Genomic DNA, 27,984 nt, shown 5'->3' with positions numbered 1-27,984 from the left:
GGGGCGCATTTGCTGGTGCCGAAGCGGAGAGAGCAGCGCCCCCGGAGCCCGCCCCGTCGAGTCCTCCTCTTACCATCTACCTAGCTGCCCGCTCCGCGCAACTCTCCGTGCCGCCAGGATGTCTCGGCCGCTGTCCGACCATGAGAAGCGCAAGCAGATCAGCGTGCGCGGCTTGGCCGGCGTGGAGAACGTGACGGACCTGAAGAAGAACTTCAACCGGCACCTGCACTTCACCCTCGTCAAGGACCGCAACGTGGCCACCCCGCGCGACTACTACTTCGCCCTCGCCCACACCGTCCGCGACCACCTCGTCGGGCGATGGATCCGCACCCAGCAATACTACTACGAGAAGGACCCCAAGGTGGGAGAGCCCGTCTGGGAAGGAGGAGGAGGAGATCAAAGGAGAGCGGAGGGGAGAGGTCCGGAGGGGGGAGGGACTCGTGGCCCCCAGCCGAGGGGGGGGGGAGAAACCCTGAGCCCATAGTAGCCAACACCTAGGGGCCGAAGTTCTTTCGCCCCCCCCCCCAAATTGAGTCCCCCCACAAGTTGATGGGTATTGACATTCAAATAGTATGGGTGAGCCCCGTCATGTGATCAATATACGGGGCGGTGCTTACTTCCCCCTCCCATATTTTAAGTAAGTGCCCCTACCTGGCCCGGTGGAGGGGTGTCCGCTCAAGGTTGCCCCCCCTCAATCGGCTGGGGGAGGGAGCAAGGAGTTTATTCCGTTCCTTCAATGAGAATAGACGGTGACCTGCGAGGAAGGATTGGGGGGGAAAATACTTTTTTTGGGGGGTGTTGCTCCTTCAAGTACTGTCTGTGGAGCGTCTGCCTCCTGCCTGACCTTTCGCACTCCATCGCCTTCTCCTCCGTACCTTCTTCAAACTGGTGTCAGCCTCCCCCCACCCACCGCGCTCCTCCCGGTGTCTTATTCCGGACACCCCCCCCCCAAATGCCCTTTGCATGTCTGGGTTCCAGCAAGCCTCTCGCTCCCAGTGGCTCCGGGTGTCGACGCGTCGCTGCCCCTCCGGAGGGTGGGGCAACAGGGGAGGCGGGGTGTCCAAGGCCAAGCCAGTCTTCGGTCGGGGGGTATTAATAGCTGCTTAAGACGCTTCCCCGCCGCCTGCGGGAGAGAGAGGCCACCTGCTCCCATCCGCGGGTCAGGATGAAGGGCCAAAAAGCCCTAAGACGCACACCTGAAGCTTGGAGGGCAAAACCCCTTCTGTTTGGGGGTCTGTTAGGGGGAGAACTTCTGCATGCCAAGCAGGTGTTCCACCCCAAGGCTCCAGCCCTTCACTTTAGCTTTGCAGGCAGAAAGTCCTCAGGTGGCAGGTGAGGGAAAGGAATACCCCCCCCCCCAGTTTCCACCCAATGGTATTCAGAAGCATTGCTGCCTTCCGCCATCATGGCTAAAAGGTAAAGGGACCCCTGACTGTTAGGTCCAACTCTGGGGTTGTGGCACTCATCTTGCTTTACTGGCCGAGGGAGCCGGCATACAGCTTCCGGGTCATGTGGCCAGCATGACAAAGCCGCTTCTGGCTAACCAGAGTAGCGCACGGAAATGCCGTTTACCTTCCTGCCAGAGCGGTACCTATTTATCAACTTGCACTTTGACATGCTTTCAAACTGCTAGGTTGGCAGGAGCTGGGACCGAGCAATGGGAGCTCACCCCGTCACGGGGATTCAAACCACCAACCTTCTGATCAGCGAGCCCTAGGCTCTGTGGTTTAGACCACAGCGCCACCCGCGTCCATCATGGCTAGCAGCCATCAACAGCCCCCCACTAAATTAATATATCTACTCCTCTGTTATATATCTACTCCTCCCTGCAGCAGGGAGTTCCATAGTTTATGTTCTGTGTGGATCACTAAGCTGACCTGGCTTCAGGTTCAAAGACCAGGCAAAGCAGCCCCCCCCCTCCACTAACTTTCATTCCGCACACCCAGGTGCATCCAGGAGATCTGCCCCACCCACCCCAATTTCATGTGGGGAGGCTGGGGATGGGGTCTCCATGTATCTGCCTCCCTCTGTTTGCATCACAAAGGGATGAGCCTGGCCAAGGGAGGCAGCGCCTTTCCGCCCTCTTTAAATTTAGCCCAGCCTGACATTTGCTGTGAACTTTTGCCATTTAATCTCGGGATAGGCCTGTGTCAGCAGCACCAGGGCTCCGGGGGAAGGACACCAGATACAGCTGGCAGCAGCAGACCCAAAATGGGCCGGTCTCGGCTTGCGGAGCTTGGAAAGGTCAGCCGGCCATTGGAGGAACAGCAGCAGCGGCGGTGGTGGTGGGCCTTGCGTTCTGGTTCTGGAGGGGTACCTGGCTGCAGCTTCCTTCTGCCAGAGGAAACACCTTTCCTTTGCGATGCCTCCTTGCCTGCTGCCCATTCCCAGCATCTCAAAAAGGGGCTTAGTTTGTGCTGGCAACCACACCAGTGCTGTGGCTGAGTCCTAGAATCAAAGAATGCAAGAGTCTGAAGGGGTGTCTGGGAGGTCATCCAGCCCAACCCCCACCTCAGCGCAGGGTGCAAGCTGGACTTTGGCATCCCTGGTGTCTGGTTGCCCAGTTTCTGCTTAAATAGCTCTAGCAAAGGAGAGGAAGGGAGAGGGAGCACTCACGACCCCCTGTGGCAAGGCTGCCCCACTGGCCGAGAGCTCTTCCCATTAGGAAAGTTCCCTTGATGTTTAGCCAAAATCTGCTCTTTCCCTGCAATCCCTACTCTTTGGTTCACATCTGCTAGCTCTCCAAAGAAACCCAGATAGTGCTCCCCACCCCATTTACAGAGAGGGGTTTAAGAATTAAGAGGCGTATGGAACAACAAAAAATAGGAGTGCCTCTGAGAATGCTCAGAGTGCCGCAGTCATTGCCCTGGGCTCCGGCTCTGCTCATTCCAGCTGTGTGGAGGAGGCTGGGTCTCATCTGCCACATGGTGGGAAGTCATTCCCATGGAGCCACGCTCCTGCTGCTGCTGCTGCTGCAGTAAATTTACACTGATTCTTACTTTAAGTTGAGGACCAGAGTGGTCAGAGGACAGGAGAGATTTTGCTCCAAACCTCTACTCAGTCACTCTGCCCACTGGACAACCTTAGTCTCTCTTTTAGCCTCATAGGATTGTTGTGAAGATCAATTGAGGGAGAACCCTGCAAACTGCCTTAAGCTCAATGGAGAAAAGGCAGAATATAAATTATTATTATTATTATTATTATTATTATTATTATTTATTGGTATCTGAAGAAGTGTGCATGCACACGAAAGCTTATTATTATTATTATTATTATTATTATTATTATTATTGAGCCTGCAACAAAATGTTGCAGTGTGGCATGTGCTGCACTTCAGGGTTCCAGCTGATCTACTCTGCCATCTTCCAGCACCTTCTCTTTCCTTCCTCTGGTACCCCCCTCCAATAGCATTCTGATTATATCATGCACAGTTATTATTTGGCTGTGGTTATGTTTGTTTCTTTGTTTTTGTTTTTTGCAGAGTGGGGTCTCTAATGTACTTCTGTACTTCTGCAAACTTTGCATTTCCCCAGCCCTGCAGATACTTCCTTAGTTGGTGCCCTTTTGATTATGTAAGGGTCCGTACCCAGAGAAATCGAGCTAGCTAGCGGTATCTGCGGTATGCGTGTGCATTCAAGCAGGGCTGAACTCCTTGGAGGAACGGTAGGCTATAGATCGCATGTATAAATAAATAAATTAGTGCTGCTAAAAACAATAAAAGAAAAACAGTAATAATCTAAAAATAGGCAATAAATATAGGTTTTAACAATTGTTTAAAAGAAAACTGATTAAAAGGAGTGTTACTACTTAGGGAGGTAGACTACAGCAATTAATAACACTGGGTCCTCTTTAGCTAGTACTGAAGATGTTCTGAAGATATTTGGACACTGCTAATTAGATTAGACTGAATTTTTATGACTCTAGCACAGAATTTGGCTACCTTCGCTGACACATTAGAGTTAGCGTCTGAAAGAAGCCACTCTATATAGAAATTATCCGAGCGTCCAGGTAGCTCTGTCAGTATAGTGTGGATAAGCTCGCCTCACACCTCCTTGTAGAAGCAGCATCGCAGAAGTATATGGCCGATAGATTCCACTTCTCCTGATCCGCACAGGCACCATCTCTCACATAAAGGGATCCGTTTGTACTTCCCTTGGAGAACTGCTGCTAATGGTTAGTAAGACGTGGTAGCAAGCCTGGGCACCAACAAAGGTCCCTTAGATGGAGCTTCCTCTTGAGGGGATGGGTATTTTGAAAGCACTCAGCTGGGGAATGCCAAGAGTTGGGCTGGTGGCAGGATGCCCTGTCCCAGGCATTGACCACACTGGGAATCCTGCTGTTCAGAAATGTTTCTGGTCGCACATTTAGTGTGGGGGAATGATCTGCAATGAGCACTTTTAAGTGGAGTGACGGAATATGTGTAGGCGTAGGAAAGCAGGGTGCCTCTGGGCATGTACAGAGTGCCTGTCTCTCTCCTGACAGCACCATCTAGTGAATCTTCACTCAGAAGCAAAGCCCTCCTGTGTTCAGTCCTCAACCCGGGCTTACGTGCTAGTGTATGTTGCCTAGGGCTGCAGCCCTGAGTAACTCTACCCAGTTCCCAAAATATCCAGGAATCGAGATTAGGATAGCTTTGCAAATAAACTCACATTTACTAGTATTGCCTGCTTCTCTGCCGCCGACCTGCATCAGCCAGCCCTTGAGAAACAAACTAAAACTATTTCGCCCCCCAAAGAAAATGTGCCCTAAAAGAGAACAAACTTTTGTAAAGTTTTGCTGCCTGTTTTATATATATATCTCACATTGCTTTTTGAATATCTCAGAGGCATTCCTTACTGGACACAGGCTGATCCAGATGAGGAGAGGGTGGGCTTATCAGGAGGTGGGATCAGCTTGCCAAATTGAAGCCCCTCTAACAATGCTGACACAATACAGTACTACATAAAGATAATATATTGATGTGGTGTTTTCTAAAACTTCAGAGAGCTTTGCTTACATTATCTCCATCCTTATAACACCCTTTTCCAGTCCACCCTGCTGTTCCCCTGCATGTGGGCTGATTCAAGGCAGCTTCCTGTGCTCCAGGGAGGGACCACTGGCACGCAGAAGGTGCTGGGTTCAGCCCCTGGGTAGGGCTGGAACAGACTTCTTTTTGTAAGGCTGGAGGGCTGCTGCAAGTTTGTGTAGACCAGAGGTGAGCAATGTGGTACCTCCCATCAGCCCCTGCAAGCAGCACGGCCAATGGCCAGGGGTGATGGAAGCAGCGGCAGACTTTGGTCTTTCAAATTCCCACAGGACCCTGTGCAAGGCCAACATTTGGTGCCTCCCACCTCTCGCCTTCCGTTCTGCTCAATTCACTATGTTGTAGCTGCGGCTCCCCCTAGGCTCAGTGTCCAGTGTGGAGGAACTGGTCACACTGCCCTAAATCCGCCTCTGTTGGGGGCTGTAGTCCAATAACATCTGGAGGTTATATGGCTCAATGGCATGACTCACTGTGTCCCTATGTAAATCAGCCTTTTATCCAAAACCTTGAGGACTGGAGCCTCCTTTTTTTAAAGCTAGATCAGCCAATAGCCTGATTTGGTATAATGCAGTGTGGCTCACAGCTGCTGCTTTCAGCTTTATATATTACGAATATCAAATCATGAAACAGAAATGCAAATTGTGAAATAAGGCTGCAGTTCTAGACGTACTTACCTGAGGTTGGCTGTGCTGATCACAATGAGTCTTTCTTTCTGAGCCGACATGTGTGGAATGATACAGACAGTCAATCTGGTATTGATGAGCTATAAAACAAATGGGCCATATCCGCTGAAGAAGAGGGCGCTTCGCTATGCCAATAATGAACAAAGCATTTTAAAGATAAGTGTTTGTGCCCCTTGCTTGCCCCCTGCACCCCATCCGTGACTTGCTTTCTCCACTGGCAGGTGGACCAGCTACACCCATGTAGCATTCTCCTGGTGCACTAGGGAGTTCCATCAGTGTTTAGTTCATGCCAGCGGCATGTCTTTGATGGTGTTTCCTGCTTGGCAGGGGGTTGGACTGGATGGCCCTCGTGGTCTCTTCCAACTCTATGATTCTATGATTCTATGTCTCGAGTGCCCCCAAAGCAGTGGAGCCCTACAGCCAGTGAGGAGCGGGATCCTGCCTCCAGTCTTGACCACTCATACCCTCAAGGAATTTGCTTCTTCCCCACTGCGTGGCAAAGTCTCGCCGCCATGAATGAGGCACAGTAAATTGACCAATGATGGTTTAGGCTTTGTTCGCAACAGCCCCCCTGGAAAAGTGGGGCATGTTTGTTATGTCTTGGTGAAATTAGATACATGAAAATGGTCACCCGGGTACGTTACTGGGGATGATGTAAACTATTATGGAATTATTATATATGTGCAATTATATATCTATTGTTTTGCTATGAATATTCCTTCCCACCCATCAATCTGCCAGCCACCTTTTCCCGGTACTAAGCTCTAGCTTAGTATAATGCTTAATTCAAAAAGAGTTAAAAGTATCGTTCTCAATCAATGCCATGTTTATATTTACGGAACTAAAGAAAATCTATTGGGTTTCGAAATAACAACAGCCGAAGGCGACCAAGGCGCAACATCTTGTTCAATAAGAACAATGCAATGGTGATAAGAACAACAATCCAAATCTAATCCTCTCCGTGGGAGACGGCAGCACACAGTTTCTTCCCGTAAACACGACACAAGCTCACAGGTCCACCTTTGCTCCTCCCAAACTCCTCCTCAATCTTCTTCCTCCTGCAGCGCATCTATTACCTGTCTCTGGAGTTCTACATGGGGCGCACTTTGCAGAACACCATGGTCAACCTGGCCTTGCAGAATGCCTGCGATGAAGCTACCTACCAGGTTTGGGGACTGGCAAGGGCCCTGTGGTGTGTGTGGGTAATGTGGTTGGTGGGGATGAGCCAAGGAGGCTTGGGAGATTCCTGGGGCTGGGGGCTTTCCCCCACCCCCATCTGAGCTAATTCCACCCCGTCTCCCCTCCACACCCTCCTTTTGTCCAACAGCTTGGCCTGGACATGGAAGAGCTGCAAGAGATCGAGGAAGATGCTGGCCTGGGTAACGGAGGGCTCGGGCGCCTGGCAGGTGAGCACCAGAGGAGGGGGGCTGCCACTCTGTGGCTGAGCCCCTGCTTTGCAAGCACCTCTCTCTCCCTGACAGCATCTCCCGGTGGGGCTAGGGCGACCATAGCCTTCCTGTTGCTGCCGAGGATTTTGGGAGCACACTCCTGTGTTGACGGTCCTCCTCCTCCCAACACATGTTCCAACACATGGAATCATAGAATGGGAAGGGACCCCAAGAGGCATCTATTCCAACCCCTGCAGGGCAGGAATCACAGTTAAAGAACCCCTGACAGTGAAGGGGAGTCCACCAGCTCCTGATGGAGTCCGTTCCACTGTCAAACACCTCTTACTGCCAGAAAGTTCTTCCTAATGTTTAGTCGGGAACTCCTTCCTTGTCCCAAGAGTCCACTGATTCGGGTCCTCCCCTCTGGAGCAGCAGCAAACAAGATTGCTCCTTTTCCCTTGCGTTTGCCAAATTGATGCTTTTTTTGCCATTTTAAAATTTACTGACATTACAAACATCGGTTTACAAACACAATTGGTTCCGGAAGTCTGTACTTAACCTGAAGCGTACTTAATCTGAAGCGAACTTTCCCATTGAAAGTAATGGAAAGTGGATTAATCTGTTCCAGACGGTCCGTGGAGTACTTAAACCGAAGCGTACTTAACCTGAAGCGAACTTTCCCATTGAAAGTATGTACACATACACATACATAAGATCTCATATATGTATGTGTACATATATCTCATATACATATGTACGTGTATGGGTATATGTATATACGTATACACTGTATGCCTTTTCTTTTTTATTTTATTTCTTTTCTTTTCTTTTCCTTTTTCTACTTTATTTTTTTATATTTTTTCCCTGTGAATTCTTTTTTTTTCCTGTTTGGATTTTCTTTTCTGTTTTTCTCTTGATTTGGAGTTGTTTGTTTTGTAATTCTAATGTATAATTTATGATTTATGACTCTGTTTTGTAATTACAAAATATGAAATAAAGGTAGTAGGAAACAAAAATAAATAAATAAAATAAATAAAGTGGGGGGGAAATGAAAGTAATGGAAAGTGGATTAAGGTCCGTGGAGTACTTAAACTGAAAATACTCAAACCGAGGCGTACTTAAACCGAGGTATGATTGTAATGCTATTTCCAGTGCTCTGTATTTGGCCACTTGTAATGCTTGCTGCCAGCCACTATAGGCCCAGCAGCCTGTTGTGGGGAAGTGGAATATATTTGAACTCAACCAATCCATCCATTCTTGTGGAAGCCCAAGAGGAATGCAGCCAACCCCCCCTTTGGCTCTGCTAAACCCTTTCCTTTTCTTCTCCAACTAGCCTGCTTCCTGGACTCCATGGCGACCCTCGGCCTGGCGGCCTATGGCTATGGCATCCGCTATGAGTTTGGGATCTTCAACCAGAAGATCTGCGGGGGCTGGCAGGTGGAGGAAGCTGACGACTGGCTGCGCTACGGGAACCCCTGGGAGAAGGCCCGCCCAGAGTACATGATCCCCGTGCACTTCTACGGCCGCGTCCAGCATGACCAGGATGGCGTGAAATGGGTTGACACTCAGGTCAGTAGGAATGAGAGGAGGGGACTGGAAGATGCGGGTGGATTTGCTTTGTATTCTTGTGTTCTTATATGGCTTAACTGTCCTGTGACCTTTGGATAAAGGGTGGCATAGAAATTGAATAAACAATGATAATAAGGATTCTGCCTCCCAGGTCCAAATATGGGCGGTGTCAGGGGACCACCAGGGGTCAGCGGAGAGTCCAGGAAGTTGGGACCGAGGGAGAGGGACTCTCCCGTGATGCTAGCGTTCCGCAGCATCCTTTGGAAGGTGGTGCTGAGGCTCAGGAAGCGGTGCAGAGCCCTGGGGATGCTGAGAGTGCAAGGTTCGCAGAGGGAAGGTCTGGAGGGTCAGACCAGAGCGCTCAAGAAGGGGAGGCTCCAGAGGTGACAGCACCGGCTCCTCACAGCTCGGTTGGAGAGGGTGCTCCACCAGCCCCATCACCCCAACAGTGGAGGGGGGGGGAAAGAGGCATGAACAGAGGAGGAGATTCAAAGCAACAAGGGTGTTCTGTTGGCGAAAGTCCCGACGGTTGGTGCTTCTGGATTCTGATTCGGACTAGGACAGTCATGGATTTTGATGCTCTGTTTTGTACATATGTATATAATAAAACTCTGTAAAAACCAGCCACAGAATTTGGAGCCACTTACTCATGAGGAAGCAACCAGCATCATTACGGGGGGGGGGGAATGCTCAGATGTGCACAGGTGTGCCCTGGTGTGGCTTGCAGAGGCCAGAAATGGTGCCGAGCTCACAGCTAGGGGTGCCAAGGCTCCTTTGGGCCCTTGGCAAGGAGCTGAATTGACGCCTCTGAAGCCCGGAGAGACCATGGACCCAAAACTCAATAGGTTCGCTTTTTGTTGTGTTTTGTGCTCTGCCAGTGACTTCCTCCACGGCCATCAGGGTTGGGTCCGCTCTGCTTTCTTCCTCCACTGCCTGCCTTCTTGCCTCCCTCCCTCCTTCCTTTCCCTTCTGCTTACTTCCTCACTCCCTTGCTTTCCTCTCTTCCTGCAACTCTCGCCTGCTCTTTTTTTTCCCTCCAAGCACTGCTGGTTCTCTGCCCACACTTTAAATAGCACCACCAGCCAACAGGGGAGAGGGGGCTCTACAGGGGTGTTTTGATGGCCCACACCAGTGGCCAGATTCCTGTGCCCGGAGCAGCCTGGGCCACGTGCAGCCGAGTGGGTGAACTCCCAGTCACTTCGAGCCAGAGTGGAGAGGTGCAATTTTTGTACACAGACCTTGGGCCTGTGCCCTTGGCAGTGGCCAACCAAGGCAACCTCTAGGTCCCCCCTGCTCCTAGGCCCTCCTAGTCTCTTGCAGGAGTGGGGGTCTTGCCCGCTGTGCCTCTCCTCATCCCAGGCAGTCTGACCAGGCTTGCTGTCTGCTGGTTGGTGCTCAGCAGGCAGTCCCAAGGCCAGTTCAGAACCCTCCCCTTTGCCTTGCAGGTGGTCCTTGCCCTCCCCTATGACACCCCCGTCCCCGGCTATCGCAACAACGTTGTCAACACCATGCGGCTGTGGTCTGCTCGGGCACCCAACGAGTTCAACCTGAAGGACTGTAAGTGGATTGCAAGCAGCAAGGCCTTGTGTGGCTCAGGAGGCAGAGAGCATTTGCTTGGCATGTGGAAGGTTCCCCTGGTTTCAATCCCCACTGGGACGGGGAACGTCCCCTGCCTGAAACCCTAGAGAGCTGGGGCCCGTAAGTGTAGACAGTGGACCCTATGGGCTGACTCAGTGTGGGGCAACTTCCTGCGTTTCAGGTCCGGAGAAAGTGGATAGAGAAATGTTTTTCCTTCTCCTCTCCTAACACTTTGGACATCCGAAGAAGCTTGAATGTTGGATTCAGGACAGATAAAAGAAAGTCCTTCTTCATGCAGCGCATAGCTAAACTGTGGAACTCCCTGCCACAGGAAGCAGCGATGGCCACCAACTTGGATGCCTTTAAAAGAGGACTGGACAAATTAATGGAGGAGGAGGCTATCAATGGCTACTAGACAGGAAGCTCCTTCCTCTCTCACTCCATATGTCTGTCTCTCAGTGTGTGTGTGTTTGGCTACTGACAAGAATTCTGCAGCATTTGTGGGTGTTGTAGGCCATCCTTAGCGGTTTCCTTGCACCTCACTTAGGGGAGGGGCCATCATAGCTCAGTGGCAGAGCACCTGCTTGGCATGCAGAACCTCTGCTGGCATCTCTCCGCTTAAGAAAAGAACCAGGTGCCAGCAGGTAATGGAAAAGGCCCCCCCTTCTTCCCAGGCACCATGCTCTTTGGCTGGACGACCTGCTCTAAGGTGGCTTCCCATCTCTTAGTGAGCTCACCTGCTTGGCATGCAGAAAGTCCCGGGTTCATTTCCCACCACCAGGTCAGGCTGGGAAAGCCCCTGCTGGGTAGAGCAGGCAGCACTGAGCCGGCTGGAGAAACAGGCTGACTCAGAACCATAGAACTATAGAGTTGGAAGAGACAGAGGTGGTCATTGAGCGCAGCTCCCTGGAAGGCAGCTTCTGACCGCTTTGTATAACTTTTGCCCTGCTTGAATAGATTGCATCCATCGGCTCTCTCCCTTTCTCTCCCAGTTAATGTCGGTGGCTACATCCAGGCAGTGCTGGACAGAAACCTGGCTGAGAACATTTCCCGGGTCCTGTATCCCAACGACAATGTAAGTCCCGTCATCCCAGTTTCCTGATGTGTGAGAGAATGTTGCAGAAATGTGCAGGTCTATTCAGGGAGTCAGGGGGGGGGAGACTAATGTAGAGACTAGACTTGCATCTGATACCACACAGGATGAGAGTGAGCAGAAGAAAATAAGGGTCTGAGGAGGGTCTGAGGGTCTGTTCAAATATATAAAAGGATGTCATATAGAGGAGGGAGAAAGGTTGTTTTCTGCTGCTCCAGAGAAGCGGACACGGAGCAATGGATTCAAACTACAAGAAAGAAGATTCCACCTAAACATTAGGAAGAACTTCCTGACAGTAAGAGCTGTTCGGCAGTGGAATTTGCTGCCAAGGAGTGTGGTGGAGTCTCCTTCTTTGGAGGTCTTTAAGCAGAGGCTTGACAGCCATCTGTCAGGAATGCTTTGATGGTGTTTCCTGCTTGGCAGGGGGTTGGACTGGATGGCCCTTGTGGTCTCTTCCAACTCTATGATTCTATGATTCTATGATTCTATGGTTCTGAGCCCTCTTCTCCTACCTATGCTGGCTAAAGGACCAAGCCCAGGTGCTCCCAGTTTGCGGTCTCCAGTATTCTCTGGGACGGCCCAGCATAAAAGTGGTGTGCCTCCCCCCCCCCAGGCGTTACTTTCCAGAGCAGCAGTGTGAGTGAGATGAGGGGGAGAAGGAGACAGGGACCAGCCCTACCATTGGACAGCATGAGGCAACCTCCCCAGGCAGCAGGCAGGGCAGCAGAGCTCCCCCTCTTGTTCTTGAACCCCCAGCCAGTCTTCTCTCGTGCCACCTGGTGTCTGGAGCTGGAGTCAGGAGCAGGTGAGCATTAAAAAAACACTTGGTGTCTGTGAAGTTAGCTCTTTATTCGAAGAAACCAAAACAGCGCAGGCCTAGTGATCACAGCAACCCTTCCCGGTAGGTCTTGCCCCAATGAGGCAGTTGCAAGGACTTCCCGCCACTCCCTAAGTCTCTTCCTTCCCTCGCCTTCCCACCACTCCCAGCAATCTGAGACTTATTCACCTTCTCTCTCTTCGCTCTGCCCTCTTCATTTCTCTGTGTGCTCTGGGAGGACCGGGGGCAGGGAGGGGAGCTGGTTGCAGAAGAAGGGGGAAACTCCCTGGAATATTCACCTGCCTCTTGCCCCCGCCCCTTCCAGCTTCCTCTCCTGCCCCTGAAGCTGGATCTAGACACATCAAAAAAACATTTCAGGAAAACACATTGTAAACTTTATGGTGAGAAATCACATTGCCGAAAGACGGGACAAATGCATTGTGAAACGGTACACACTGGGAGCCCTACTTCCAAAGGTCTTTCTGTTTTCCACCTTTGTTGCTGCTGTTTTGCCCGTTGGTAGAGTGGGAGCGATTAGAACCCAGGACTCCTGGCTCCCAATGGGATCCTGGGCAGCACCTGTCAATTTCTGGAGAGATGTAGACAAATTTCAGAAGGGGAGCCCCCTGCTAGGGTTGCCACATGTTCTCCTTTTCCAGGACACATCTCTTTTCCCGGTCTGGTTGCCATGCATCCCTTTTCCCCCAAATAATGCCCTCTTTTTCAAGAGTAAAATTTCTGTCCAGGCGGATTTTTAAAATTTGGCAAAATGTCTGGGTTTGGTTTTTGGTTTTTGTTTGTTTACAGTAACCCAATATTTTTTTCCTAGTGCATTAGACTCAGATCTAAGGCACCCAGCTAAGCTAGTCTGCCACAGAGAATCACAACAGAGAGCAGCATCTTAAACTAGCTACATAGTGTATAAATCTCTTCTCTTGTGGCTGAACTAAAAGGACATTGATTCAGCAACAAGATATTGGAGGAGGAGTCTGAGAGGGCAAGAGGTAACACCCCCCCTGCCCTTAAGGAGAGTCCATATGCACAAGTTAAACAGTTTAATAAATTGTTCTGTGCACACTTATGTTCACAAAGATGTGAACATGAGCCCAAGAACATGTGGCAAGCGAGGGAGCAATATGTATTATTATTATTACTACGTTGTTGTTGAAAGTTAAGAATGCTGTTACTAGCAATATGTCACAGCTTCTATAGCTTACATACAGTAAAGGTAAAGGGAACCCTGACCATTAGGTCCAGTTGCGGGCGACTCTGGGGTTGCGGCGCTCATCTTGCTTTACTGGCCGAGGGAGCCGGCGTACAGCTTCCGGTTCATGTGGCCAGCATGACTAAGCCGCTTCTGGCGAACCAGAGCAGCGCACGGAAACGCTGTTTACCTTCCCGCCAGAGCAGTACCTATTTATTTACTTGCACTTTGACGTGCTTGCGAACTGCTAGGTGGGCAGAAGCAGGGACCGAGCAACGGGAGCTTACCCCGTTGCGGGGATTCGAACCGCCGACTTTCTGATCAGCAAGCCCTAGGTTCTGTGGTTTAACCCACAGCGCCACCCGCGTCCCGGTTGTTAAAAGTAGAAGTCGGCAAATGTGTCCTCTTTTTTGCTCTTCAAAAAATGGCAACTGAGTAGGTTGTGGGGCTAGGGAGTAATCTTGTGGTGTCTTAAAAACAAATGTGGCTTTTGCTCTTTAAGTTGCCACAATGCTCATTTTTTGCCTATGGGAATTGGGGGGGCAGCGGTGATCCCAGCAGTTACGCTTCCTTCCTCCCCTGCCTCCCTTGTGCTGACCTTTGGGGTCCCTTTGCCCCCCTCCTCCACAGTTCTTTGAGGGCAAGGAGCTGCGTCTGAAGCAGGAGTACTTTGTCGTGGCCGCCACGCTGCAAGACATCATCCGCCGCTTCAAGTCCTCCAAGTTTGGCAGCCGAGATCCCGTCCGCACCTCTTTCGATGCCTTCCCAGACAAGGTAGCGGGGCTGGTTTCTCTGACGGGGGCTTGGAGTGCAGGCTGACCTGGAGTTTGGGGCCAGCGTTGTTGTTGTCTGCCCATGTCTCTTCCGTGCCTGTTGCTGCTCCTCACTGTCCCTTGGGCTCAGCAGAAGGGGCAGCCGGTGACAAGGATCGGCAGCTGGCCTCCCTTGCTCCCTCGCCTGCCTGTTTTCACACAGTGGTGTGCAAAGGCCAGAGGGAGAGCTAGGTTCATCTGGAAATGGGGGGCTCCCACACTTCCTGCCTCCCCTGGGGATTCTGCAATGGGGTGGGGTGGGGGGAGCATGTGCTTAGGGCATCAAGGGAAGGGAGCCACAGGGCAGCCTTGATTTCTCCTGTCTGACCTCCCTACCTGATTCTCTTTCCTTGCCTCCTCCAGGTCGCTATTCAGCTCAATGACACCCACCCCTCCCTGGCCATCCCAGAACTCATGAGGGTTTTAGTGGACATTGAGAAACTGGACTGGGACAAGGTGAGGAGCTGCTGGACTCTAAGCAATGGTCGGTGCCAGAGCAGGGTGGACGGATGCAGAAATCCTTCCCCATGGAGCTTATTTAAGTAAATAAAGTCTAGCCCGCCTTTTCAGGAGGCAGCTTATGACTATTTAAAACGACAATGAAGTCACAATAATAAAATGCATTTATATGACCCGAGGGCTAAATGAAACGGGACCCAGCAGCCAAAGGAAACTCTGACAGCAGGAAGAGGAATGTTATGTTAATGTTGTTGTTTATTTGTATGCTGCCTTTCAGGCCCAAACCCTCCCAGATACTGTACACACAAATACAGATACACACACAAACAAAATACAATCATGCAAAAAAAAGAAAACAATCTTGAAAGACCTACATTGGCTCCCAGTACGTTTCCGAGCACAATTCAAAGTGTTGGTGCTGACCTTTAAAGCCCTAAACGGCCTCGGTCCAGTATACCTGAAGGAGTGTCTAGTGCCAAGGGCCTTCTGGCGGTTCCCTCGCTACGAGAAGCCAAGCTACAGGGAACCAGGCAGAGGGCCTTCTCGGTAGTGGCACCCACTCTGTGGAATGCCCTCCCATCAGATGTCAAAGAGAAAAATAACTACCAGCATTTTAGAAGACATCTGAAGGCAGCCCTGTTTAGGGATGCTTTTAATGTTTAATATATTATTGCATTTTAATGTTCTGTTCTGCTGGAAGCCGCTCAGAGTGGCTGGGGAAACTCAGCCAGATGGGCGGGATAATAATAATAATAATAATAATAATAATAATAATAATAATAATATATCATCATCATGCAAATGCTACAAATGATGCAAATTCAAAACCTTTCAACAGTATAAAAACCAAACACATCAGTGTTCCTGCTAAAAAGCCAAAGAACATTCCCTACAAAAAAACATTCAGAGAAGATAAGAATATTTAAGAAGCATCTTCATCTCGTGAGGGTCCCAGGCAGGGGCGAGGCAAGGCAGGGGGGAAAGCTGGTGGCCCTGGGTGGCCCAAGCACCCTCTCGCTCCAGCACACCTTCTCTAAGGGAGCCCTGCACCCAGCAAGGGAGGCTCACTGGCAGGCAGGCAGGCAGAGAAAGGGAGCCAGGCAGGTTTCCCATAGGAGGGAGGGACCCCTGGAGCATTGGCTCTTTCCTCATAATCCCAGGACAGCTCCTGGGAGCTCCTTGCAGCTGCTCCAATGTGAGGGACAGGCTCTCTGGGTGGTGCTCAAAGAGTGCCTCTGCTTACCCCTTCCAGAAACGAACCCTAGGATCGAACCTTCCCCTTGGTAGCTCTGGCTGAAATGAAACCCTGGGAAAGGCTCAGGTCCAGCAATCCTACCAGGTGGGCAGAGAAGCCACGAAATCAAAAGCCTGCTCAGGCCTGGACCAGCAGGGCAGAAAGGGGTGTGGTGGGAGGGTGGCTTTACTTTGGGCTCCTTTCCTAACAGCCTTTCTAAAAAAACATTGTTGGTAGTAGCAGTATTGAAAGGGGTATATTGGCCTGTGCCCATGTCCTCCCGTTCCAGGGGTATGTGAGGGAAACAGGAGGCGGTCCTGTTAGAAACAAGCTTTTAACCGGGTCTCCCTTTCACGGTTGTGCTCCTCCTCACCAGGGACACCCCAGGTGTTGCATTATGGGGTGGGGTTCTCTCATCTGCTTTCTTCATCCCTGTTTTCCGGTCCCTTTTGAAGACCCTGCAGAGCCACCATCAACCGATCAGGCAACAGGATCCTCCTGAGCTGGTCCAGCTTGGCTCAAGGGCTGCTCTCTCTCTCTCTCTCTCTCTCTCTCTCTCTCTCTCTCTCTCTCTCCCTTCTAGGCCTGGGATGTCACAGTGCGAACTTGTGCCTATACCAACCACACCGTCTTGCCAGAGGCTCTGGAGCGTTGGCCTGTCCACCTCCTTGAGACCCTTCTGCCCCGCCACCTGGAGATCATCTATGAGATCAACCAGCGCTTCCTCGATGTGAGTTCAAAAGCCCTGGGTGGGAGAGGAGGGAGGCCACTGGGGGTGGGTGGAGGGGGGTGAGGAGTCGGGAGCCTTCCCAACACCCTCCACAGGGCTGAATGAACCTTTAAGCAAAATAATAGCACATGCTTTGGGCATCGAGGAAGGAGGGTACCGCAGAAATTCCCTGCTGCCGGGTTTTTAACATGAATGGTCACAAATTTGCTCATCTGAGCATTCACTTTCTGCACTGAAGTATATTAAAAAAAAATCCCAACAGAACAACTATTGCAACAAAGCAGGCTGGATGATGCCTTATCTCTATCACGTATAGAAGCAGATGTGGGACATAAGATTTGTTTTTGAAGATCTGATCAAAGGTTTTGCAATTGGGGAAAAAATAATTATTTTCAAATATAAATAAAGTGCAAGTACACAAACATTATTTTCCATCTTACTGTGGGTTCCATTTCATTTTGAAAAATAAAAATTATATTTTGTGGGTTATTATTGTTCATATTTTGAAATTGGGGGCACCAAAATCTTTAAGGTGCATAGGGCTGCTAAAGGTCTCAATCTGGCCCTGGCCCTTCATCTACCTCTGGGGAAGGAGCTCGAGGGCTGAGTAAGGAAGGCACCCCTCAGGACACTTCCAGTCAGTGCCTGAATTGTTGGGCAACAGAAAACTGGGGGGGGGGGGCCCTGAATGAACACACTCCTATCCCCACTGTTTTTGCTAAATCACCTCTCTCTCCAGGGGCATTTGAAAAGCAAGGTGGTCAGGGGGGTTTGGTTCCACTTCCTCTAATTCAGTGTTTCCCAAACTTGGGTCTCCAGCTGACTACAATTCCCATCATCCCTGACCACTGGTCCTGCTAGCTAGGGATGATGGGAGTTGTAGTCCAAAAACAGCTGGAGACTCAAGTTTGGGACACCCTGCTCTAATTCAAACCCCGGTTCTGTGCTTGATGTTTGGGGCTTGGAGCAGAGATGGCGGGGAGGGGATGGGCCGTATAAATGGGAATGGGTGTTAACGTCTTCCCTGGGGTGCCCTTCTGTCCCCGCAGAGAGTCTATGCCAAGTTCCCCGGGGACCTCGACCGCATGCGCCGCATGTCTATGGTGGAGGAAGGCAGCGTCAAGCGCATCAACATGGCCCACCTCTGCATCGTGGGCTCCCATGCTGTCAATGGTGTGGCTCGCATCCACTCCGAGATCCTGAAGGCCACCGTGTAGGTACTCTGCCCAGGAGAGGCAGGCTTCGCCCCCCTTTCCTTTCCTGGTCCCGTGACACATTGTTTGGTGGCTGTTAGGAACATATGAAACTGCCAGTGTTGGTCCATCAAATTCCACAAGTGCCTCTAACTGCAATTCTCCTCTTTTTCCTCTTCCAGGTTTAAAGACTTCTATGAGTTTGAGCCTCACAAATTCCAGAACAAAACCAACGGCATCACCCCCCGTCGCTGGCTGGTCTTGTGCAACCCAGGGCTAGCTGAAATCATTGCCGAGGTGAAGATGAGCAGGATGAGGCCCTCCCTGCTGGCTTTGCTATTTTCCCCATTTGGCCAAATGCAAAGTCTTGGGAGGTTTCACTTGAAAAACAAACAAAGAATTTTGGGCTGGTCGGCGCCCACATTTGATTCCCTTGCCAAAATATGGACGTTTAGTCTCTTCAACGGCATTCTAATGCAACATTCTCAATTACAGTTGGATTAAGTGTGTGTGTGTGTGTGTGTATGTGTGGAAGTATTGATTTTTTGAAATCTGTTGGATATAAAATGCCATTGTATTTCTTCTTAACTACCCCTCCACTCGGCATTATAGAATCAAATTAATTTTTGCATCCATACCTTTCAGTTTGTGTGCTAGTTTTCTTCTGGCTTAAGGGACCCCTCCTTATGTGGAAGCCCAAATCGCACATCAGATGGCCAAACTGTGCCTGCTATTAATTGCTGTGTTCGAAGTGTGTGTGTGTGTGTGTGTGTGTGTGTGTGTGTGTGTGTGTGTGTGTGGAATTTAACCCTTTCTCTCTCTGCCTCCCCAAAGCCTGCTATTTGCATTCCAAGGGAAGCTTCCTCTCAGTTTGCAGGTTTACATAGCAAAGCACATGCCCATCAGACCCTCTGCTTGTGGCTTGGTGGTGCTTTTGATTATTATTTCACACCTTCTCTGATCAAAGCGTTGAAAACCAGGGATAGGTTTGGCCTTATGTGAAGCCTTGGGACACTCATAAATCTTACTGTTCAGACAGGAGGGGTGAGGGAAAGCGGCAAGCAGGGGGGAGAGGAGGGGGTGCCTCTCCTGTTGCTGTTGCAGAGGGTGTGTGCCCCACACTTCCCACTTCCTGGGGGGCTTGTGGTGAGTTTTTTCTTCCCATTTCCTCCTCCAGCGCATTGGGGATGATTACATCTCCGATTTGGATCAGCTGAAGAAACTCCTGAACTTTGTGGAAGATGAAGGCTTCATCCGGGATGTGGCAAAAGTCAAACAGGTGAGGAATAAGGGGTATGGGCCAGGGCTGGGCTGGGCTGGGCTGAGCTGGTGGTAGTAGTCTGAAAAACGGACAGGACCTGGGAGCTGAAAGGCCAAACATTCAACACACACACACAAGAGCTTAGGTAGACTGTGTTGCCCAAAGGAGGCTCAACTGCCAAGGAAGGAAGTCCTTTTATCCTCCTTCCTGCCCAGGAGGAACCAATGGGCAGCTGGGGTGGGTGGAGCCGCTCTGGAGATTCCTTCCCTGGGAAGAAGCTGCAGTTATGCCACCCACCACTAGGGGCCGTGCTCAGAAGTACCCTCTGACACTCTGTGAGCGCATGTGTGTAAACTGCAACACACTTATTGCGCCATGCTGGCACCCAGAAGAACCCCCCTCCTGCTCTGTTGGGCAGACTGCCTCCTTTTTCAAGGGAGGGGTTGGGTTCTTTGTTCTGTTCAGGTCCATCACTGGCATTCAGTGGGGATCATTCTGATGCTCAGAGGTGAGGGTAGACTTGCCACCCATCCTGTATAATATAGGATTGTCCTGTATTTCAATGTAAAATGCTGCATCCTGTATTAATTCAATACAGGACGCAGTTCGTCACGTATTTCCGTTTTGCTGATTCATATTCTCTCTCTCTCTCTCTCTTTTTTCTATTGCAAGAGAATGGCAGCTGTTTTGGTTGCGTTATTTTGCACTGCACCCCCCCCCCGGTCCCCCCAAAGTACTTTTTTCACACACACTGCCTGCAAATGCACATTTGGAGGCAGTGCGCAGAATCATGGGCCTGGGGGGGGAAAGCGATTTTTCGGGTGGGGGAGAATTGCCCCACAAAATCACATGAGATCATGTCAACCCAAATGGCTGCTGTGCCCTTTAGATAAAAAAAAGGGGATGTCCCAGTCCAGGACACTTGTATTTGGTGCCCCCCAATAATGCCCCCCTTCTTTGGCAGAAGAGAGTCACTGGATAAGGGGTCGGGGGAGTGTAATGCAGTTTGAGAATCTGGACTCAAAAGTCTTGCTCTAGTAAGCAGCAATATCCCATTCGTTCAATCAACTGATTTTTACAACGGGATAAAACGGCTTGGCCCCTGTGGGGTTTCTCTTGCATTCACAGTTGTGTTTTGGGGTGTGTGCTCTGGGAAAACTCACACCCCTCTGCCTTCCCTCCCACATCAGGAGAACAAGCTGAAGTTTTCTGCCTACCTGGAGAAGGAGTACAAAGTGAAGATCAACCCCAACTCGCTCTTCGATATCCAGGTGAAGAGGATTCACGAGTACAAGAGGCAGCTGCTCAACTGCCTCCACATCATCACTCTCTACAACCGTGAGTAGGGGGCTCGGCCTATTCTGACCCCCTTGATGTCCCCTCCCCCTGGGGAAAGTGGGGACACTCACCCACAAACTCCTATTTTCCGCATTTTGGGACTGGCTGGGATTAGGGTTGGGAACTGGCGGCTCCTCTTTTAATCCAGCCACCAGGGAGGGGGCTGAGTTGAGTGGAAGGGCTGAGATTGGGATGTGTGTGCTGTAGTGAGAAGGAGAGGCAGGAGCAGTGCTATTTGCCTAGAAAAAGAGGTGCCGGGACTCACCATGAATGCCTCCCTCGTTCTTATACTGTGGTACCTTGGTTGTCGAACTTAATCCATTCTGGGAGTCCATTCGACTCCTGGGACACAAACCCATACACACTGATACTGTCCTCCAACGCTGGCTTCAGTCAGTGGGTTCAGGCAAATTGGCCAGGAAGGCTTCCACTAGCACCTTGGTGCCTGTGGAGCTCACCTTGCTCGGACTATTGGAGGGGATGGGTAGGTGGGAATGCTGTCCTGTTAATGGGAGTTGTGGGAAGGCTGGTTCCCCCTCTCCCCCTTCTGTGGCCCTAGGCCTCTCCTCCCCCAAAGCTGGGATGGGGCAGGGCCAGAGAGGACCTCCTTTATCACCTTTCCGCTGCCGAGCATTAGAGGGAGAGTTTGGGCAACCTGGTGAAACCTGGTGTGGGGACATTGCAGCTCTCTGAATCTGGGGCAGGAGTTCCCAGAGGGTCGCTGTTTGTTCCACCTTTTTCCTCCTCCCTGCAGGGATCAAGAAGGAGCCAAACAAGCATTTTGTTCCACGGACGATCATGATTGGAGGCAAAGTGAGAGCCATGAACGGTGCAGGGAGGGGGGTGGCAAGTTCTGGGAGGTTGTTGTGTGGGTGAGGGTGGCAAATCTGGAGAGGGGTGGGGCAGATAGGAAGGAAAGGGTTGGTTGGCGCCTTGTGTGCCCCCCGTCCTGCAACTCCTGCAGCCAAACTGGTGCCAAACGTCTTGCTCTGCTTTCCTTTGGACCACATCAGTGAGGCCAAGGGGAGGGGGGGTCTTGTCATCTTGGCAGCACAGGACCTCCATACACCCCAGGGAGGTCACTTTGGCACTGATAAGGCAGCGGTTTGACTTCACCCCTGGAGGCGCACTCCATTGTCTCTCAAGACAGATGGGTGGCAACAAGAAGTTTTGGCCTATTTCTCCCACCTGTCACGGTCATCTTAAATCTTCCCTTCCGCATAGGCTGCCCCTGGCTACCACATGGCCAAGATGATTATCAAACTCATCACGGCCATTGGGGACATTGTCAATAACGACCCTGTCATCGGAGACCGGCTCAGGGTCATCTTCTTAGAGAACTACCGTGTCTCGCTGGCTGAAAAAGGTAACTCAGGGGCCAGGGTGGGCTTGCGGGATTCTGTCAGCTGACCAGCTTCACCTCTCCTGGGCTCATCTGGGGGTCGAGATGTCATTATCCTTCTAAATTTTGTGATGAAGGCTTCTGCCTGAAATGTGCACCGACACATCGCAATGCATATTTTAGAATGAGTTTAGAAATGAATTCATCAAGATAAAAAAAAATCAATATGTTTTGTGATAATATATTTTAGTACACATTTTTTATTTCGTAAAATTTTAGTACACTGCTTGATGGTTTTTTAAAACAAACAAACCTCAAAGTGAAAACAAAATAAAAAATCTTCAGATATCTGAAGAAGTGTGCATGCACACGAAAGCTCATACCTATGACAAACTTAGTTGGTCTCTAAGGTGCTACTGGAAGGATTTTTTTTATTTTTTTATTTTGTTTTGACTGCGTCAGACCAACACTGCAACCTTCCTGTAACTAAACCTCAAAGTGGTTTCAGATGAAAGAGATTGAAATGATCAATAAGAAAAATTACAAACAAGTCATAAAAAGTTTCAGAAAGTTAAAGTAACGAAACAGATTAAAATCTGCATTGACTTTCTAGAAAATCATGTGGATTGAAAACAACCACCACACATACACACACACACACAAAATTTGCAGGTGGATGTGGAAACATGATGGGATGCAGTCCTTATAAAGGAGCCCATCTGCGAATGACATAGGCTGGAAAGGAGGAAGATCTCCCCATCTCTTGGGTGGGCTCCTCCTGTCCCTTCATGACAACCCCAGGGCTCCCCACTGAGCCCCACCCCTGCTTCCCCTGCAGTGGTCCCTGCCACCGACCTCTCGGAACAGATCTCCACAGCGGGCACAGAGGCCTCTGGCACCGGGAACATGAAGTTCATGCTGAACGGGGCACTGACAATTGGCACCATGGATGGTGCCAACGTGGAGATGGCCGAGGAGGCTGGCCAGGAGAACTTCTTCATTTTCGGCATGCGGGTGGAGGACGTGGCCGAGCTGGACAGGAAGGGGTGAGTGTGCCAGCTGGCGGGTCGCTCATTCTGGGCCCTGTTGACCTTCCTTGGCTCCTGGGCGTCTTCTGCCCGGCCTTCTGGCCTTTGCTGCGATTTCAAAGGGCTCAAAGGGGCCGTACCATGTGGGCAAGGAGGCAAAGGCCAGCCCTGTTGTTAAGAGATTTAAATGCCTATATAGTTTTGGACCCATCTTAGTCCAGCTCCCCTCTTTCTCACAGCGACCCACTAGTTGCTCCTGGGAAGGCTATGTGGGAGATGAGGACAGGAGGCCTCTCCTGGCATTGTTCCTGAGTGAGCGGGCTTCAGGGGTAGACTGCCACTGGTGCTAGAGGTGCCACAACCATCACTGAAATCATTATCCTAACCTAAGAACATACGGAGGGCCTGGGAGGGTGTGGATACTACACACGCTCCGAGTTAAATTCTGCCCTTTCTCCTTGCAGCTACTGCGCCAAGGACTACTATGACCACATCCCTGAGCTGAAGCAAGTTATTGACCAGCTGAGCAGCGGCTTCTTTTCTCCCAAGCAGCCAGACCTCTTTAAGGACATTGTCAACATGCTCATGTATCACGACAGGTGAGACGGCTGGGCATTGGGGGGGGAGGGGGAGTGCTGCTGCCTTGCTTGCCAGAACCCTCTGGAGACCTCAGCGCTGCCAAATTCTTCCTTTTCATCTCTTTTTGTGGTGCCTCTGCTGCTCAAGGTGTGTCTCGCCCCACAAACAATTGGCCTGGGCACTGATCACAAGGCGTCCTTTCCCACCTTTTGAGAGAGGGAAGCTTCAGGACCAAACACACCCGATGCTCACTCAGGGGTGGGCCAGTTCTCCCCTGCCCCTTCATGGGCCAAATTCAACAGGTGTGGACTTGTAAAGTTGGAAGGGGTCATGAGGGTCATCGAGTCCAACCCGCTGCAGTACAGGAATATTTTTGTCCAACGTGAGACTCGAACCCATGACCCTGAGATTAAGAGTCTCATGCTCTACCCACTGAGCTATCCCGGGAGGACCACCCGCCTGCCAATCACCTGATGTAACAATGAGGTCAGACTTCAAAGCAGTGGTGGTGTGGGAGGGGTTGCCAAGAGTCCTTTGAAGTCCTGCCAAGCAGCTGGCTTCCTGCAGGGACTGGCTGTGGGCTAAGAGTTGCCCATAGGGTCATGTAGCCAATCTGGCTGTGTCTCTGCCTGCCCCACACCTGCCATTACCTGTAACTTTTTGGGAGGCAGGGGTGTGTGTGGAATAGCCAGAGGCTCCTGGGCTTAATGCTTAGAACCAAAGTGTGCGTTGGGTTGTTTTTTGCCCATCTAGTCCAGCATCCTGTTTTGCCTAGTAACCCAGCAGCAGGTGCCCCCCATCAGAAGCCCCCAAGCAGAACCCGAGTGCCACAGCCCCCTCTCCTCACTTGTGATGCCCAACTGGCATCTAGAGGCCAGTGAACTTGTTTAATCCTCTTTTTGTTCAAGTCCACTGTGCCTTTTGGGGAAAACCTTCCACCGTTGCAGGCATGGGTTATGGCACGTGGGGAGAGGGATCCTTATTGGGACAAAGATTATCCTCCCCCCACCCAAAAACGTGGCTATGAAGCCTTTATTTTTCTAAGCTCATGTTGGGTAGGGGGTGGAGTTTTGTCCCTGGCATGGCTGGGAAGAGAGAAGCTCCCTCTCCTTCTATTTTCTGGTCTGAATAAAAGTGCCCCCCCCAATGCAGCTACTGTATACAGTAGCTAATTAAAGAAAAGTGAAAAACTCCCATTCCCCCCCTAGGCTAGGTCTTCTGTTAGGGCCACTATTTGCCCAGCAGGTGGCAGCCTGGCCGGCCTACGGAAAGAGAAATCCCCTCCAAATCCCGTTCCTGACCTGATGTTTCATCTCTCCCCGCACTGGCCCTCCATGGCTGTGGAAACTGTTCATGGCTTGTTGTTGTTGTTTAGTCGTTTAGTCGTGTCCGACTCTTCGTGACCCCATGGACCATAGCATGCCAGGCACTCCTGTCTTGCACTGCCTCCCGCAGTTTGGTCAAACTCATGTTCGTAGCTTCAAAAACACTGTCCAACCATCTCGTCCTCTGTCGTCCCCTTCTCCTTGTGCCCTCAATCTTTCCCAACATCAGGGTCTTTTCCAGGGAGTCTTCTCTTCTCATGAGGTGGCCAAAGTATTGGAGCCTCAGCTTCACGATCTGTCCTTCCAGTGAGCACTCAGGGCTGATTTCCTTATGTTATAAGAATTTTGAGGTCATATCTATATATATATAATAATGGTTCATAAAACATGTAACGAATGTACAGAAACATGTCTGAAGCAGCACAGGAAAACAGGCCTGACTGACACCATTTTGACTCTCTCAGACCAGGTGTTCCTCTGCAAGGAAGAAGGTGGGGGGAACCTTCTCATTGTCTCAGGAATTAAAGTGATAATCCTTGGCATCCTGATACCTGACTGCCAGACAAAAGGGTGTGATTAACTTGGCTGGGAAACAGGGAAATGTAAATATCTCTCAATTTTGTTGATTAGGTTTTGGGGGCAGGGGGCAGGGTCCAGACTGCTCAGATTACTGCCACCAGACCTCCCCTTTCTGTATGTACCTATGATGAATCTAGGGAGGGGGGGTCTTGGGCTACACCCCTTCTGTGACATATGGATGATGCTTCTGGGGGGTGGGCTGAAACCAATTTCAAATCTCTTTTTAAGGACAAGACATCTTTGTTTGGGGTTCCTTCCTTGTTCTCCTGTGTGAGAGGAAGGACCCTGTTGCAACAGCGAAAATAAAAGTGCCTTGCTTCGTACGTCCTGGTTTGGTCTCTGTTATTTGGTGGGCAGGAGACGCTTAAATTCGTCTGCTTGCCTGGATCCTTGAGCTCTCCCTGGGTCAAGATCCATTTCTCTGGGTTCATAGGAACCAGCTTAAATTTTACAACACTTAAGAATGGATATATTTGATCTTCTTGCAGTCCATGGGACTCTCAAGAGTCTCCTCCAGCCCTTCATGGATCAATGCCTTGTCGTGGCGAAGGGGCTTGAATAACTCAGAGAAGCTATGATCTATGCCATGCAGGGCCACCCAAGATGGACAGGTCATAGTGGAGAGTTTTGACTAAACGTGATCCACCTGGAGAAGGAACTGGCAAGCCACTCCAGTATCCCTGCCAAGAAAACTCCATGGACAAAGACAACAGGCATATAAAAGTTCATGGCTTACACTTTCCCAAATGTTGTGATAGCCTGTAGTTGTCACTCCTGGGATAGCTCAGTTGGTAGAGCCTTAGACTATTTATCTCAGGGTCGTGGGTTTGAGCCCCACTTTGGGCAAAAGAGTCCCGCGTTGCATCGCAGCAATTCTACAGTTCTATGATTCCACAGCCTTTGCTGGGATTTGCTGGGTGCAGATTGTCAGCTTGCAGGGTGTACTTCGGATTCTATGGGTGTGAGGAGGAGTCTTGTGGCTGCTCCTGTTACCCTAGTGGCTGTGTGTGTGTGTGTGCGCGCGCCTAGAGGCAAGAGGGCGGCAGGGACAGCACTGGAGGTGAAAATGACTATTGGACTTTGAAATGCTGGTACCACTGGATCAAGTCCATCAATTATGTCAGATTAATTAAATGAAAGAGTTTTAACTGGATTTTCAATAAATGTGCAACCCATCGTCACCGCTTTGAATCACGTTGTTATGCTCCTCTTTCCTCCCTGTAGATTCAAAGTCTTTGCCGATTACGAGTCCTACATCAAATGTCAAGATAAGGTCAATGCTCTTTATAAGGTGAGGCAGTGCCCCCCCATGCCCAATGGCGGTGGGATGGGGACGTTGTTGGTGAAAAAGGACTGCTGCCGTGTGCATATGTGTTTCATAGATCAGGTGTCAATGCCAGACGGGCTGAACGACAGGGGAGCCAAGCAGTCTTGAGCAGACCTCAACCGTTGCTCTCTGTCACTCCAGCCTGCTGCTTAGTATCTCCATTCCATAACTCCTAACTCAAGTCCTAAAACCCTAACCTAGTGTTGTCTTTCAAACTGACTCTTGGTGGAGGGAGGGAGTGTCATGTCCTGGTTGGACACAAGAGGAATGGTGTGGGGGGGGGGAACCCCCAAGGGAAGAAGGCTCAGAGCCTGGGGAGTGGTGGTGGGGTGGCAAGGGGAGGTCAGAGGGAAAAGACTGGAAAGAGGCAACAGGGCTTAGTGAGCTGGGAGAGTCGGTGGCAGAGAGAAGTCCAGAATCAGAGGCAGAAGCTGAAGCAGATGAGTGGGAGGAGGGAGGCCAAGTAGCAGAGATGATTAAATTCTAACACCTATTAGACCCAGGACTTTAGGGTCACTAGCACCCACAAACTCATAACAATACTAATCTCAGCTTTAAAATGAACTCCTCGTAGCTGAACATCTGGCTGCAGGAGGGCCCTAGAGCTGGTCCTCTCCAATGGCTTGGGAACACGTTGACAGGGATGTCTGGGTGCCCACACTCTGAAATGCGGGGGGGGGCCCTCATTTCTTTCCTCTCATGAGTTGCTGCTTTGATCTCCATCTGCAGAACACCAAGGAGTGGACCAAGATGGTGATCAAGAACATTGCTACTTCTGGAAAGTTCTCCAGCGACCGCACCATTGCCCAGTATGCCCGTGAAATTTGGGGTGTTGAGCCCAGCCGCCAAAAGATCCCCGCCCCTGACGAGCCTCGGGAGTGAAGACCCTCCCCCTATGTGCCATCAGCAACTTCAACGGGGCAGCTCAAAATCAATGGGTCCCCCACCCCACTTTTTCATCCGCCTCCAAATGTACAATCACTTTTTCTTGTAGGGGGAAGGAGGTCAACGGAGGAGATTGTTTTTCTGTCTAGGTTCCCCCTCTCCCCATTTTAGAATCTGCCCCATAGGAGCTGTGGGCAGGCAATTCAGCCCATTTCCCCTTCTCCCCCCTTCCTGCCATGCTCTGCTATTTATTTTAAGGGGGGGTCCACACCTTGATTTTACAACCCATCTCTGCTTCTGAAGCCCTCCTTTTGTTCAAAGGGGGAGGGGTGTCTATGGCTTCCCTGCTTTCTAAGGGGGCTTCTCTGTCCCATTTTTATCCTCAAGGGATGTATTGCTGGGTAGGGAGGGAGGATTTTATCTCCTCAACCTTTAAAGCAGCACTTGGCCTGTTTTGTCAAAATGGGGCAACACGGCATCTGGAGGGGAGAGGGCGCCATACTGAATGAAAATAGTAATAAAGGTTTTAAAAACTAC

The 27,984-nt window shown here is 50.6% G+C and overlaps 1 protein-coding gene across 1 annotated transcript; it reads left to right on the top strand.

Annotated features, from left to right (window-relative positions):
* PYGM (glycogen phosphorylase, muscle associated) lies at positions 1–27,983 on the top strand. The gene is made up of 19 exons (XM_035098264.3): positions 1–361; positions 6,771–6,872; positions 7,034–7,112; positions 8,428–8,663; positions 10,109–10,220; positions 11,234–11,316; positions 13,986–14,129; positions 14,531–14,623; positions 16,444–16,590; positions 17,640–17,803; positions 17,966–18,080; positions 18,961–19,062; positions 20,235–20,382; positions 21,137–21,195; positions 21,607–21,748; positions 22,563–22,770; positions 23,217–23,351; positions 26,460–26,526; positions 27,292–27,983. The coding sequence occupies exons 1-19, from the start codon at positions 119–121 to the stop codon at positions 27,442–27,444; spliced, it is 2,532 nt and encodes an 843-aa protein (XP_034954155.3). The 5' UTR covers positions 1–118; the 3' UTR covers positions 27,445–27,983.
* The last annotated feature ends 1 nt before the right edge of the window (position 27,984 follows it).

This window comes from Zootoca vivipara, chromosome 16 (genome assembly GCF_965207765.1).
Source record: "Zootoca vivipara chromosome 16, rZooViv2.hap1.1, whole genome shotgun sequence".
Lineage (NCBI taxonomy): Eukaryota > Metazoa > Chordata > Lepidosauria > Squamata > Lacertidae > Zootoca > Zootoca vivipara.
This window is presented reverse-complemented; position numbering and strand designations above follow the sequence as displayed.

Bases quoted from the DNA above. Each gene is read 5' to 3' on its own strand.
- PYGM (XM_035098264.3), top strand. From the start codon at position 119: ATGTCTCGGCCGCTGTCCGACCATGAGAAGCGCAAGCAGATCAGCGTG. The intron at 362-6,770 runs GTGGGAGAGCCC...TTCCTCCTGCAG, and splicing joins ACTACGAGAAGGACCCCAAG to CGCATCTATTACCTGTCTCT. The intron at 10,221-11,233 runs GTAAGTGGATTG...TTTCTCTCCCAG, and splicing joins CGAGTTCAACCTGAAGGACT to TTAATGTCGGTGGCTACATC.